Source organism: Impatiens glandulifera, chromosome 1 (genome assembly GCF_907164915.1).
Source record: "Impatiens glandulifera chromosome 1, dImpGla2.1, whole genome shotgun sequence".
Lineage (NCBI taxonomy): Eukaryota > Viridiplantae > Streptophyta > Magnoliopsida > Ericales > Balsaminaceae > Impatiens > Impatiens glandulifera.
This window is the reverse complement of record NC_061862.1, coordinates 32,381,438-32,395,759: the sequence shown is the minus strand read 5'-3', so window position 1 is coordinate 32,395,759 and position 14,322 is coordinate 32,381,438. Positions and strand designations below refer to the sequence as shown.

General features: G+C 29.7%; 1 protein-coding gene across 1 annotated transcript; it reads right to left on the bottom strand.

Moving 5' to 3' along the window:
- Positions 1-958: 958 nt before the first annotated feature.
- LOC124923863 (subtilisin-like protease SBT4.3) lies at positions 959-8,904 on the bottom strand. The gene is made up of 7 exons (XM_047463846.1): positions 8,766-8,904; positions 8,135-8,679; positions 7,383-7,477; positions 6,933-7,269; positions 6,591-6,789; positions 6,172-6,503; positions 959-1,276 (listed from the first exon to the last, which is right to left on the bottom strand). Exons 1-7 carry the CDS (start codon positions 8,902-8,904, stop codon positions 959-961), a joined length of 1,965 nt encoding a protein of 654 aa, XP_047319802.1.
- Between the last annotated feature and the right edge of the window lie 5,418 nt (positions 8,905-14,322).

Below are 14,322 nucleotides of genomic sequence, written 5' to 3'. Positions count from 1 at the left end.
AGAACACACATACAAAATATGAGATTTTATTATTATTTTAAACAAGTAGATTTGGAGGTATGGTTCTCATTACAGTTACTATTAACTAACATTTATCAAACTACTAATCATATTCATGTTGCGATTGAGGTTTAATATAGAAAAACTTCGTAAACAGATTTGGATATACAATGAAAACAGGATTTCTAACCTCAAACATGTAATTTTAAATATTTTGTTCGTATTTTAAATCGTTCGCTTTTGGAATAGGTTAGAACCATTTTTTAATTGTAGAATATAAAGGTAAATTGACTAGATAACTTAATTAAATATATATTGCTAAATTAATTGAAATATTTATATTTGAAAAGGTTTAATGTATAGCCAATTATTTGCAAGTTTTCCTAATTAATAATACAGATTATGAACTTAACTAATCTTAGCAATATATGTAATTCATTAATAATAAGAGAAAGACATTTCCAAGTAAATATGAATATATTGTTTTCATCAAATAGAATATATATATATATATATATATATATATATATATATATATATATATATCACTAGTGAAAAAATAGGCTTCCGTAACGAAGATTAGTAACGGTGCTCGAACGCTCTTACTGATTATTTTTATCAGTAACGGTTAAGATAGATAAACCGTTACTGTTACAAATATATCAGTAACGGCTATATATAGCCGTTACTGATAAAAATCTTTAGTAACAGACATAGGAAAACCCGTTACAAATACCAGCGTCTTTATTAAAAATTTTTTCGAATTAAGGGTATCGGTAACGGTTTATGAGAAAACCGTTACTAATATGGCTACAGTTCAATTTTTTTGGAAGACTATCAGTAACGGTTTTCAATCAAAACCGTTACTGATTGATAGAGTATTGGTAACGGTTTATGAGAAAATCGTTACTGATATAAATTAAGTTGTTTTAACTTCTTAAGAGGTATCAGTAACGGTTTATAAGAAAACCGTTACCGATATGGCTGCAGTTCCTTTTAAGATTGTCTGTGTGGACTGTGGAGACAACGCAAAGGTCCAACAGAGAAGAAAGGTTGGGTATTGAATGAGAACCTTGCATTTCTGTGAGTGAAGGAGAGAGAATATGATCCCTCTTCCGCAGAGTGAAGACGAGCCTTTCAAAAGTACGCGGATTCGATAGAAGATCCCTCGAATTGCATCTAGTGGGAGAATCCCTAGACTCCTTTGCATCTCCATCTCGTCCATGGAATTCACGTCTTCGAGTGTCCCGTAAGCACGCTCTCGCCTTCCATTTATCTGTAACGGTTTAACAAATAAGTACGCGGATTCGATAGAAAAGTGATTATTGTTTTTAGTAACGGTTTTATGCATAAGAAAACCGTTACTAATATAATTTTATCTGTAACGGTTTAACAAATAAGAACACTGTTACTGATACTTCTCTAGTATTAGTAACGGTTTTCGAAAACCGTTATTAATGTAACTTTATCTGTAACGGTTTAACCTCGGCTAAAACCGTTACTATTGTTGAGGGAGTTTCAGTAACGGTTTTCGAAAGCCGTTACTGATACTAGAGAAGTATCAGTAACGCTTATTTTTGTAACGAATGGTAACGGTTTTATTCGCCGTTACAGAAAGTTATCAGTAACGGTTTTGTGGTTTTCAGTAACGGTTTTCGCCCTTACTGATATCCCTATTTTTACTAGTGTATATATATATATATATATATATAATTTACTTACAAAAACATCAAATAAGTTCAGACCCACCATTTAAAGTTTGTATCTTTATGGTTATACAAACAAAACTTTTTACTCATTTTTTCAGTAACTATTATTGGATAAAAACCAATATATAGATCACATGTAGGAATAACAACTTTGTTTGAATCTAATTTCCTTGATGGTATATCAATTTAAAAGTGGATTAAAAAAATTATACCGATTTATTAATTCAAATACCATGAATCTAGATTTCTTTTATTGTTAATTCTGGTATCATTAATTCTATCATAATTTATATGTTAAATCTGGTATCCTTATTTCTATCATAATTTGTACCATTATAAAATTTTAAATTTATTTTTCAATCATAATTTTTGTTTATTCTCTTCATTTTCATTTATGTTATCAAATAATAATACTTTGTGTTATTATCAAATTTGCCCCCACATTTGTGTTGGTACCTTTTAAAACACACATCTATGTGAATTAAATCCAAAGTTTTTTTTAATTAAGAGATTGTCACACAATTCTTTTTTTATACTATTAGGATCGGTTACAAAAATAGAAAGGAATGTTGAATATAGTTGTGTTAATCTTAAATTTCAATGCGATTTTAATCATGTTAGAGAATTAAAATCTATTTCTATTCTTTGACAAATCGTCGCAAGCTCTTGAACGGTTTCAAGTGCGGAAATGCTTGCTAGATTTGAAGCGGTAGATGCAAGACTGTGAGATGCCGAAAAGAAATAACACAGGAGTTTTATGGATGTTTAGAGATAAAACTCATACGTCACCCTTCTTCTGTTTCTAGAAGGATTCCACTAGAAGGCTTTGGTTTGTATAGCGTCTACATAAACCCAGTCAGAACACGGGACTTAACAGCTGCCTGTTCTGAACTCCTAGCTATCACTCTGATAAACAGAAAACGTTCTGTTCAATTTACAATGCTGAGTATACTCTCAAATAATACAATGAATTAACTCTCAACTTAGCGTACATAATACACTTATGAAATATGAGCTAGAGATAGTAAATTGAACGAGAGTTCTTAAGCTTGTTGAAAACTACTTGTTATCTGTATTTTGTTGTTTTGCTGACTAGTTCATCGTTTTACTCTACTACTCTTTTATGTTGAAACGTTGCAACGGTCGAATCTGATTCTTGAATACGTAAATTGACCGGAAGGATTCTCTGTGCCTTGAATCCAGGTATTTAGGGATTGTGAACTGACTGGAAGGATTCGCCGTGCAGTAATCTAGGGATACACCGTTGAGAAATCCAAAAATCTGCCGTTCAAAAATCCAGGGATTCAACGTTGTACTTTGATGTCCTTTTATATTAAAACTTAGCAACGATCGAATTTCATTCGTAGATACGTGTCAGTTTTCTAGTGGTTGTATTCTAGGTGACAGTTTACTGTTAACGCAGCACAACACTACTGTTGGCTTTTTCAGACTGCTGCAGAAGTAAGGTTGTTGCTCGCGCTTTTTCAGATTGCTTCTGAAACAAGGTGTCTATTCGCGCTTCTTCAGACTACTTCTAAAGCAAGGCGTCTGCTCACGCTTCTTCAGATTGCTGCTAAAGCAAGGCGTCTGCTCGCGCTTCTTTAGACTGTTGTTGTCATAAGCTCTGCTTCCAGCACTTCTTGAGTTGTATCTACGCATTAAACAATTGCATAACTTAGTTTTATTCAATTATTAATGTATCATCAAAACCACGTCGTATTGATTAAACTTAATTTTATTATCCTAAGTTCATTTTAATAAATTATAACAATTTTCTTATTTTACCTTAATTAATTCCCATTTTTCTTTATTTCACTTAATCTAATATATATATATATATATATATATATATATATATCATTAAATTAATAAGATAACTATTATTGTGTATATTTAATTTAATAAATTATTCATTTATAATTTCTATATAAGAGATTATAATATTTATTCATACATATAACATTCTTCATATAATCTTTATGTAAAAAACTATTGTGTTGAATCAATTAAAATATTCATTTCAACACATTATTTCTATAAAATAAATTAGAATATAAATATTCATCATCATGTTTGCATCCGATCAAGTCGACACAAATGCCGTATCGTTTCTCAAATCAATTAAAATTTTTCTTTGTAAGACCAAATCAAACAAGGTCTTATTCTTGAGATCTAGAATCAAGTAGGCCCTCTCTATTAATATCGCATAATTATGAGTCTTCTTTTTGGCTCTTCAAATATAAGTTACACAACCCTTCAACTTCCCCTTCAACTTCTTGGTCTCCGGGCTTTATTGCTATTACAACTAACTCTTTCAATATACACATTTAAAAATGATATCTTAATACCCTAATAAAAAAATGTAATATATAATTAATGTATATATAAATAGATCATCTCTCCTTAGTTAGTAATCACATTCTTATTAATTATGAATGCTTAATTAATTTAAAATTTATATATTATAATTAAATATTTTAAAACTAAAATCATAGGTTTCAAATTTAATGAATTTTAATTACTATTAATAAATATAACTATTAATTTTTTTTAAATTAAAAACTAACTTTTTAGTAATATTTTCATTTAGTATTAATAATAATTTTAGTAACCAGCAAACATTTAATTAAAAAGAAAATAAATTATTATTTTTTAATTTATTTTTTAGACAACGTTTGTATACTGAATATTTTTTCTTGAGAATATAAATCTATATCAACATATATTAGCTTTAAAATTAAGTTTTTGACAAAAAAAAAATGTTGTTGATAATTAATATTTATATGTATAGTCTTTATTAGTTGATTCTTTTATTTTTTTTCAAATGAACAACTTTAACTTTGAAATGAGTCATCATCTTTTTTACAATATCATAACTTGTATTTATGAAACATGAATGACAAAAATTTCAATGACGCAAACTCCTACATAGTTTAGCACACTAAACTGTTTTAAGATTGTTAGTATTCTTTTTTTAGGAAAAGATTGTTAGTATTATTTTTTTGGGAAAAGATTGTTAGTATTAAAAATAAAAGTAAATATATATAAATACGATGTTAGAACAAAAATGAACTAAAATATACAGAAAACAAAATCACCAGAATACAATATTGATTTGAGGCATGTGTTTAACACATTTCTCTTAAAACAATTACACTGTCTCCCATTGTGCTGAAACTTATCGCAGATGATTGTCTTCAATGGCACAACAAATCTAAAAGTGATATAGCACTGAAATCATTACGCAACAAACTATAAAAAGTATTTGAATCGATCATCGGGTCTCAATAGAAGTACGGTGAGTCATAAACTCGAATAACACTCAAAAACAAATAAAAGACTTTTAGAATTTTAGAGAGAATGAGATGAATGAGATAAAAAAATATCTGAAGAGTTACAACATGAGGGGATATATAGCTAGAAATTAAACCATCACAACAAATTAATTTATCAATCCAACGGCAAATAATTCATCCAACGACTGATAATTATCCAACGACTGTCATTCCTAGAATTTTGGTATTTATAGACTCTTGGCTTTCAATCATTTTTTTTTTGGAAAACGGCTTAGTGCCATTTTATTAAAACCCTAAAAGAGGAAAATGAGTTTCAAGAAATAATGCTAGACAGACCCAAACTTTGTTGAAAATATCAACTGAGTTTTAAACAATTGAATTATAGAATAAACAGCACAACAAACAATAGAATTACAAACAAGTCATCAAACAAGAACTATTTGAACTTTCATTTCCTTGTAATGATTTTAGAGAAGATATTCCACATTTGACTAAGTTTAAACTGTCTTCAATTCACATTTAAATTTAGTATGAATTTATATTTATTTGAATTAAATTATATTTAATTTATTTATCTGAATTCTCATTTTCATTTAAATTATAAAATTAGTTTAAAATTCAAAAAAAAAAAGTTCATAATAAAACCAGACCTAATAATTTTGTAAATCTCAACTAAGAATAACAATTATAACATTTTGTGTCTATATCTCTTGATTAGGTCGATTCCGGTTTAACATTCCTACACTTTGCTTAACACGCCTGTTACGTTTAAGAAATAGAAGAAAAAACTAGCTATAACCCAATTAATTGCTTAAGATGTGAATATATGTAAATAAAAAAAACATTACCCAAATTGAAATGTTTATTATTAGCAATATTATCCTAACTAGTCATGAATCACACACACAAAAAAAACATTCTCTTTAATTAAAGGATAGATAATGAAAATGTCTTCTCTTTAATTAAAGGATAGATGACCGATACAATAAAATTGGACTTTTGACCTTATGAGTACCATCAAACCAAACTAAGGAACATGAAACATGATCTTGGTTGAGCCATTTTCCATTAAGTGTCACAATGAATTTTTTTCTCTCATTCAGTCTAACAAAAGAGAGAACATTTGGTTCTACATTGACATAGATTGTATTATCCCCAGTACTAACTTGTGCATGATAAGTGGAGTTAGCATATCCAACATTTGTCACAATTCTTGTGAATTGAATATTGAAAGATGATTTAATGTGCACTGATGCAGTCATTGTTGGATAGTTGAGATCCTTTACAGACGTTCTTTTCCCCTTTGAACATTTATGTTTTGTTCCTAACACCTTCCTCAATTTATCTCCTTCTGAACCTAGACTGCAAAACATATTGATATATTCGTCTACAAATGTCTCGTACACGAGTCCAGGATGTATGGCCTTCACCGGATCAATGTGTCCTGCTCCATATCCAAATTCTGCATCGGCATTGTATTTTGTATTCATAGTCCAAGCTGCATGCAAGTCATCCAATCATAAAGAAAAGATGAATGGATAAACTATAAATTCTTAAGAAATTAATTGAAGTTTTACTCATTTACCGGTAGTCATAAGAGAAGATTTGATAGCAGAAGCTGACCAATAAGGATGTTTTGATTTGACATAAGCAGCTGCACCAGCAACATGGGGACACGCCATTGATGTACCGGTTTGAATATTGAAATTAGAAACAAGTTTTCCAAAAACTCCTTGTAGAGGACATTCGGCCATTATATTTATCCCCGGCGCAGTTATATCAGGCTATCATGCATGTAACAAGAACGAACGACATCATATATTATTGGATCCACGATAAAACAAAATAACCTTGAACAACAGAATTTTAAAAAGGTATAAAAATGCTTCACAAGTATTAATATAAATATGTATGTGTACATACATACCTTTAAAATTTCTGGTAAATTAATATTGGGTCCTTTACGGGAGAATGAAGCTACTATGGGAGCATAACTGTGAATCGTCTCACTCTTTAAAATGCGCGCAGATGGAAATTTTATAGCTTTGAGATAAGACTCGATATAACGAAAATCAGGGTCATTCAGAGCTGCAGTGGGAATAGGTGTCAATGAAGAATCCTCTGCATTTAGTTTTCGAAGAATAATCCCACTTGCATTGGCAGTCATAACTGTATATATTGCATCTGTGCTATCAACATCAGCATCACATACTACAATCTTTCCCTTCACTAAATTAGGGTCAACGCAACCACTTAAACATTGCCTGAGATTTAAATTTGATAGGAAAAAAATAGAATAAGAGAACATCAATAATAAAAATATGGTTTATCGTTTTTTAAAATTATTTTGAACATGTTGAAATAAATATCACATTACATTGCACTTGATTCATTACAGTGCCGAGTGATTCCTCTTCCATACACCAACCTCTTCTTGTGTCTTCCCGTGGCCAAAGGATTCAATGCAATGCTCTACTCAACAACATCCACAACATATTAGTTGTGCTTGAGTTTTCCATGATCGATATACATGAAACTTTCGTATATTAAAAAAAACTAATTAATCTTTTTTAGATGCAACCTTTTTCACGACCTAAAGTGAAAAAAAGTAGTTTAACAAGATACCAAGGTCGCTTGATTGGCTATATCTATTGTTTAGCTAGAGGCCACATTAACTGTTGATCTTAGACTCTTAGTAGATGACCTAATGTTTGAATCTTCCCGGCATAACTAATGGCAAATCGAGGCATGCGAATTTTGTGTTAAGAAAATGAATGTCAAATTAACACTTCAATGCCACACTTTATTGTGTTGTTGACTAGCTAAAGGTTGTTCACCGTCCTTGAGATGCCTGTGTAAACTAGATATGAGAAAGAGTAAGAATATTGGTCTAACACAACATATACCACAATACACATCATCTCTTAAGTTCAAAGATTCTTGAAACCTCTTAAGACAACCATTGGATCATTTTCTAGAACTAAACTATGAACACAATACTATTTTATGAAAACAATGTTATGTATACAATATTATAAAGTTAGGTAAATCATCTTGAACTACCCAAAAATAATTTAAAATTAATAACAAAATAGTTCAAAGTAAAATTTTATGGAGACATATACTTACAATGAGTGTGCGCCCATTTCCAAGCACGAGTTTATTGATAATTTTTCTGTCAATACTACTCGCCGCCACAGTGAACAACCATGGTGCAGTGCTCGTAACAGTTTTTAAGATGTTAATATTTGTGTTTCCTGCAGCTTGTACGGTTAAAATACCTTTTTGCATTGCATGAAAGGAACCGATGGCAAATGCATCTTCACTAATGTTAACGAAAGAAGGATAAGCAGCAGAGACCGTGATAATGTCAACACCATCAGCAATGGCATCATCAAAGGCAGCCATTGTAGCATCATCATAACAATACTTGCCACACACTTTGTAGGTAGCTATCCTTGCTGATGGGGCACCTCCTCTAGCAGTTCCATTTGCTATGCCATAATAATTTGCATTATTCACAACCCTTCCGACTGCCGTTGAGGCAGTGTGTGTCCCATGACCCTCTGTGTCCCTCGCCGAGTCTCCATCATAGTATCTCGCTCCAATTAGCTTTCTTTTGTCACAAGGTCCAAAATACACAAATTTAGTGAAAATGTAATAAGAAGTGATACCTAAAATAATGATTTTTAAAATCCAATATACAGAGAAGAATATTAATACTTGTTGCAAGTGAAGTTTTTTCCGCCCTGACAAACACCTCTCCATTTGTTGGGAACATTGCCTAAATTGTGGTCAGAGAAACTCTTTAATTCAGGTAATATACCATCGTCAATATGACCAATTATTATGTCACTTTCGACGGATGGACTTCGAGGAATCTTTAAGGATAAACCCATGTAGTCCCAAGATCTTGTAGTTTGAACTTGAAGTTGTTTACTTTCAAATATCGAGACAATCCCTTCTATCCCTATATTTAGAATATATATATATATATAGTAACAAATTAGAATAATTAAACTATAATTTATAAGTAAATATATATAAACTTTATTGATTTATCAAAAACACACCCACATGCATAATTTGTATTTGGAAAATCCATTGGATGTTTTGGAAAATAGTAAATGTAGAATTTTTTAATTGATAATTACAAAATTAAATTTGGCATTATTTGGAAATTGTCAATATTTACATAAGTCCGTTCAAAGCAATATTTATATAGGTTTTAATTTGAATCTTTGTTAAGAAGATCAACACACATGACACTAACTTCATTCTATCTAAAACAAAATAAAAATAATTATATATATATATATATATATATATATATATATATATATATATATATATATATATTTTTTAATTAAGAAGAATTAGAATGGTCATAACCATGACTTCCGCTTTAACTAAAATCGCTTTCGTAATCGAATCCGTGTCATTTTAATCTTTTATATATATATATATATATATATATATATATATATATATATATATATATATATATATATATATATATATATATATATATATATATATATATATATATATATATAAGAGTTTAAGATCTTTTAGTTTTATAGTAATAAGAATTATAAAAAAATTACTTTTCAACTGCATTGCTTCGTACGAGGTGAGATAAGCACTAAAGCCATTGAAACTTCTTGTATAACTTCTAATCAATGTCTTTTCAGTCATACTGTAACATATAAATTCAACATAATTATGTGTTTTTATTAATAATATAAGAATATAAATATGTAATAGAAAATGTAAACAAATAATTTAAATAAAACATCCTAAACAACATTTATTCATTACAAACCCATTATTTTAAATTATAATAAAACATGTAATCAACTAAACTTGGACAAACCCTTATCACAACCATTATCCAAAATCAATAAAAGATATTAATTATAAATAAGAATAATGAATGTGAAAATAAATTAACTACATACATTTTATTGTGTCCAAGGGTTTTGAGTAGACTAGTATGGTGAGAACGAGCTAAATAATCCCCTTTGGGAAGACTTCCCATATAAATGATGTACACCTAAAAAAATCATAAAATTTTCAATAGTAAACATATAATGAAAAAGACTTACATTAATCTTTCATGTTTTAGAATAAGACGAGGCTAAACATGCCAATTGAATCTTAATTCATAGTTTTTAAGATGATGGGTAAAAAATTGTTGTTAAAAAAGCTTGCTAATTATTTGTATTGTATGTAACTAACTATATATGATTGAAAAATTTGAGGAAGATACTTACTTTTCTTTCTTCACCATCATAAGAGAAACAAGTGAATGAGGCAATTAAAATGATCAAGAGAGGATACCACAAATGCAAAATTTTAAATTTTTCCATGGTAGAACTCTTTATCTTTATGAGTTAGAATAAAATTAATAGGTTCATTGTTGATCTATTTAAATAGTTTTAAATAGTTATATATGGAAGATGTGCTTTATTTTCTTGAGATTTTTAAAATATAAACATGTAATTAACAAATCTACTTAATTCGAATCGTTTTACATAATAGTATTGATCTTTTCAAAATACTGCCTATTTAAGTTTATTCATATTACTCCGTTATTATTTTGAAATCTTACTTTGGTATATTTACTATTCTTACAAAAATAAAAATATGCAATGAATGCATTAATGTTGAAATGTCCTAAATAAAATAGTGATATTTGTAACTAATTTATATGTTGTAGCCTAAGAAATTTTAATTAATGAGCCAAATTAGTTTACAATTAAAATATCTCAAAATATTCGATACATTAAAACATTATCATATTTAAAATTATATAAACGTTTTCTAATTATAATTCAGATTATAGGATGATTTCATACTTAATTAATTTATTATAAAAGTCTCATCTAGAATATTATAGATATTAATATGTTATCGTATAAGGTAAAATAATATTGTATATTATATAATTAATGTGACTTAATAGGAATGAAATAAATTGATAACAATGAAATGTATTTTTTTTTATTACAAGGCATACCATCATAATCATAAGTAAAAATGTACGAATAGACATCCAAATCAACATATTCACATTAAAAAAAAGATTTGACATACTATTAGCGTCTTCATGATTCAAAGGTAAAATATCCTATTCCTTAAAAGAGGATTTGAAAAAAATTCTACTAATTTGAAAATAAAATTTTAAGAAAAGCATGTGAAACAAATATATAAAATTTTTATTACTTTTTCTTTTAAGTTAATTATATCTTTACTCTAGTGAAAAATCAAGTTAGTTTTGTAAAATAAACTATAGATATACCTAAGTAAAAAGTGTCTTATATGACATTGAATTCTATCTGGTGCATATTCACATTTTGAACGCATTTTCTTAGTTTTCTATTCAGAATTGAAACGACATCTAAATGTATTCATTATTGTATCGCGTTAAAATAAATTTTACACGCCAACCTCTTTTATATATATATCTATTTGTATTTGAAACAAATTTGATTTATACAATAAAAATATAATTAAACTAAACATGATAACAATTTTCTTTTACTTAGAGATTTATATTAACCTATAATAAATCATAAATAATATATTTTATGTTAATTTTTAATTTTTTTCATATTATATGATATAAAACTGATTCTAAAAATGCTTAACAAAATCATTACAAATTATTATTAAATAATTTCAATGAGATTAGAAATTGATTTTATTCATCAAAAACAATTGTATTTAATTATATTGACATTACAACTAAAACTAATTTTAAAAATTAAAATGTATGTAATATAACATAAAACTTAAACTTCAATAATGTGAAAATATACTATCATTTGTCTTGCACAATTCAAAGGCCTAGATAAAAAACAATTATGTCATTCACATATATAAATTTCTAATAATTTATATTATTAGTCCGAATAATTTACTAGAATTTGAGTATGAGAGAACACAATATCCGATCACGCAACTTTTTTACTACTGAAATTTACCGGAGATAATACCGATTATATAACCGAGGATAAAACTGATCATATAACCGAAGATAAAACCGATTGCGCAGCCTTTTTACTACTGAAAAATAAAAACCGGTTTTCTTCTTTTATAAAAACCGAAGAGTTAATACAGGCGTCTTCTTCATAAATAACCGATGACCGAACATAAAGCCGATCATTTCACCGATTTGTGCTGTCTTTATAAAACTGAATATAAAGCGGATACCGAAGTTTATTTTACCAATTTTTCCCTTTAAGGCATAACATTTTTCCTTCAAGAGCATTTTCCGGTTTTTCTTTATCTGCACAAAAATTAACTTGGTTAGTTTTGTTTAAATATTTAATTTACTACTAATTTATATAACAATTTATCCCTTTTTAATTATTTAATTTAAATATTCAAAATTTGTAATCGTTGGCCGCTTAAGTTAATTTTAACTTTAACAATATTCAAGGCTTGATTAATTAGTTTGAAGAATAATGTTTGATTTCTAGCAATTTCTCCCTTTTTGATATTTTTATCTAAAAATTATCAAAACTAGTATATTAAACAAAGAAAAATTCATCATTAGGCAATCTTGTTAAATAACGGTAAAAAAATTAGCAAAATAAACCAAATGTTTAAATTTCAGTGAGTCATGAAGTGGATATAAGGAAAAGTAGAATTTAGAGTCTCCCTCTTTTAATTTTTGAGATCGGTTGAGAGAGTTCATCCTTTATCCATCCTCGCATGAAACCTCGATTGTCGGCAGGATTGACACTACTAGCTTCAACAATGTGATCAGCCGAGCTTCCGTCACCTCGTCGTAACCTCCGGTTGGACCGAGCACTACGTGGGACTTCTTGTATAGGTACTTTCAGTTGAGGCTGGGAGGGTAATGCGGTTCTGCGTCTTCGAGTCAATGGTTCTTCTTCCTCTTTTTCTTCCGATATTTCGTTGTCTTCTGGTTTTTCAGTTTCTGGCACCTCATCGATCGGTTTTGAGAGTTCTGCCTCAGGTTTCTTACCCTTCTTTTTTTAAAATTCTTGAGTTTTCTTGGTGGTAAGTTTCTTGGTGGTAGGTGTTGGCCCAGCTGCATCGGTTCTATTGATTTCTTCTTGGAGTTGTCGTGAAACTTCTTCATTTTCAAGTTCAGCTGCTTTAACTCTTTCATCCTCTTCTTCCTGAAATTGACGAGCAACCTCGTCATGCTTTTGGAGCTTCTCAACATCAACAACACTTTGGAATTTCAATAGTTCGTGAAGCTGGGATGATACAAGTTCAACACCGGTTAATGTTTTGGAGACTATGGGCTTCATCACATTTAATTCTTGTTTTAGCTCCTACCCTACTCCCGTAACTTCCTACCTTAGCCTTTGTTCCAAACCTGTTACATCCTGCCTTAAATCTTGCCTTAATTGAATTAGTTCTTGACATTATAATCCTTGCCATCCTTCCATATTGTCGATACGAGCCATTAAAATTTCTTTCCACGGAGCCAGAGCATTCATAAGAGTCTGTACAGTGTCCAACCTCAGGTTTTCTTTAGAAGTAGAACGTGTCGAGTCAGGAGCACGCGAGTGTATGAGTAGAGCACCGTGAGAGCTTATTTACATAGATCGTTCCGTGCAGACAGGTTTTTCAGCACTGTCATCCTTTGCTTTGTTGTTATGTTCAGAGCACTTACTCGATGTGGATTTAACAACTTTCTTTTGGCAGAGGTGGGGTCGAAGTTAGGAGTATCTTGATCATTCCCATGTTCCTCTTCATTGGTAAGAGTTCCCAACAGACCAGATTGAGTTGTAGAATTAGAGTGATTTTGAAGAGCATGCGCTTTAATAACCTCGACATGGCGCTCATATTCTTGTTTTCCACATCCTAGATCTCTTTCTTTAAAACATGGGCCCTTAACGTCGAAGCCATCAAAAAGTTCTTTTTCTTTAGATAGAGTTCAGGAAGGTTTGGAGGACTGACCTGTTTCAAACTGTGGTCGCGTGGTTTCAATATCTTGAGTTTCATCCGGAGGAGGCAAAAACCCCTCTTGAACCGACACATATACATCCTCAAATTTGGAGATTATGACCTGATAGTCTTCCATAACAATTTTTAATAGAGACAAGACTCTCTTATCAGTTTCAGTTACTTCCTCTATCAGATTCATCTTTTCTTCATTTTGTTCGATAATCGGAAGTAAGATATTTCTTTTAGCAGTCGCTTCTAAAATCGCTTCTTGACAAAGCCTCAGTTATTGAAGAAGTTCTCGTTTGAGTAAAGATCACGTCTTCTAGATTCAGGAGTATAGACCATTTATTGTCATCTAAAACCTCCGGAAAAGCATCCTTGAA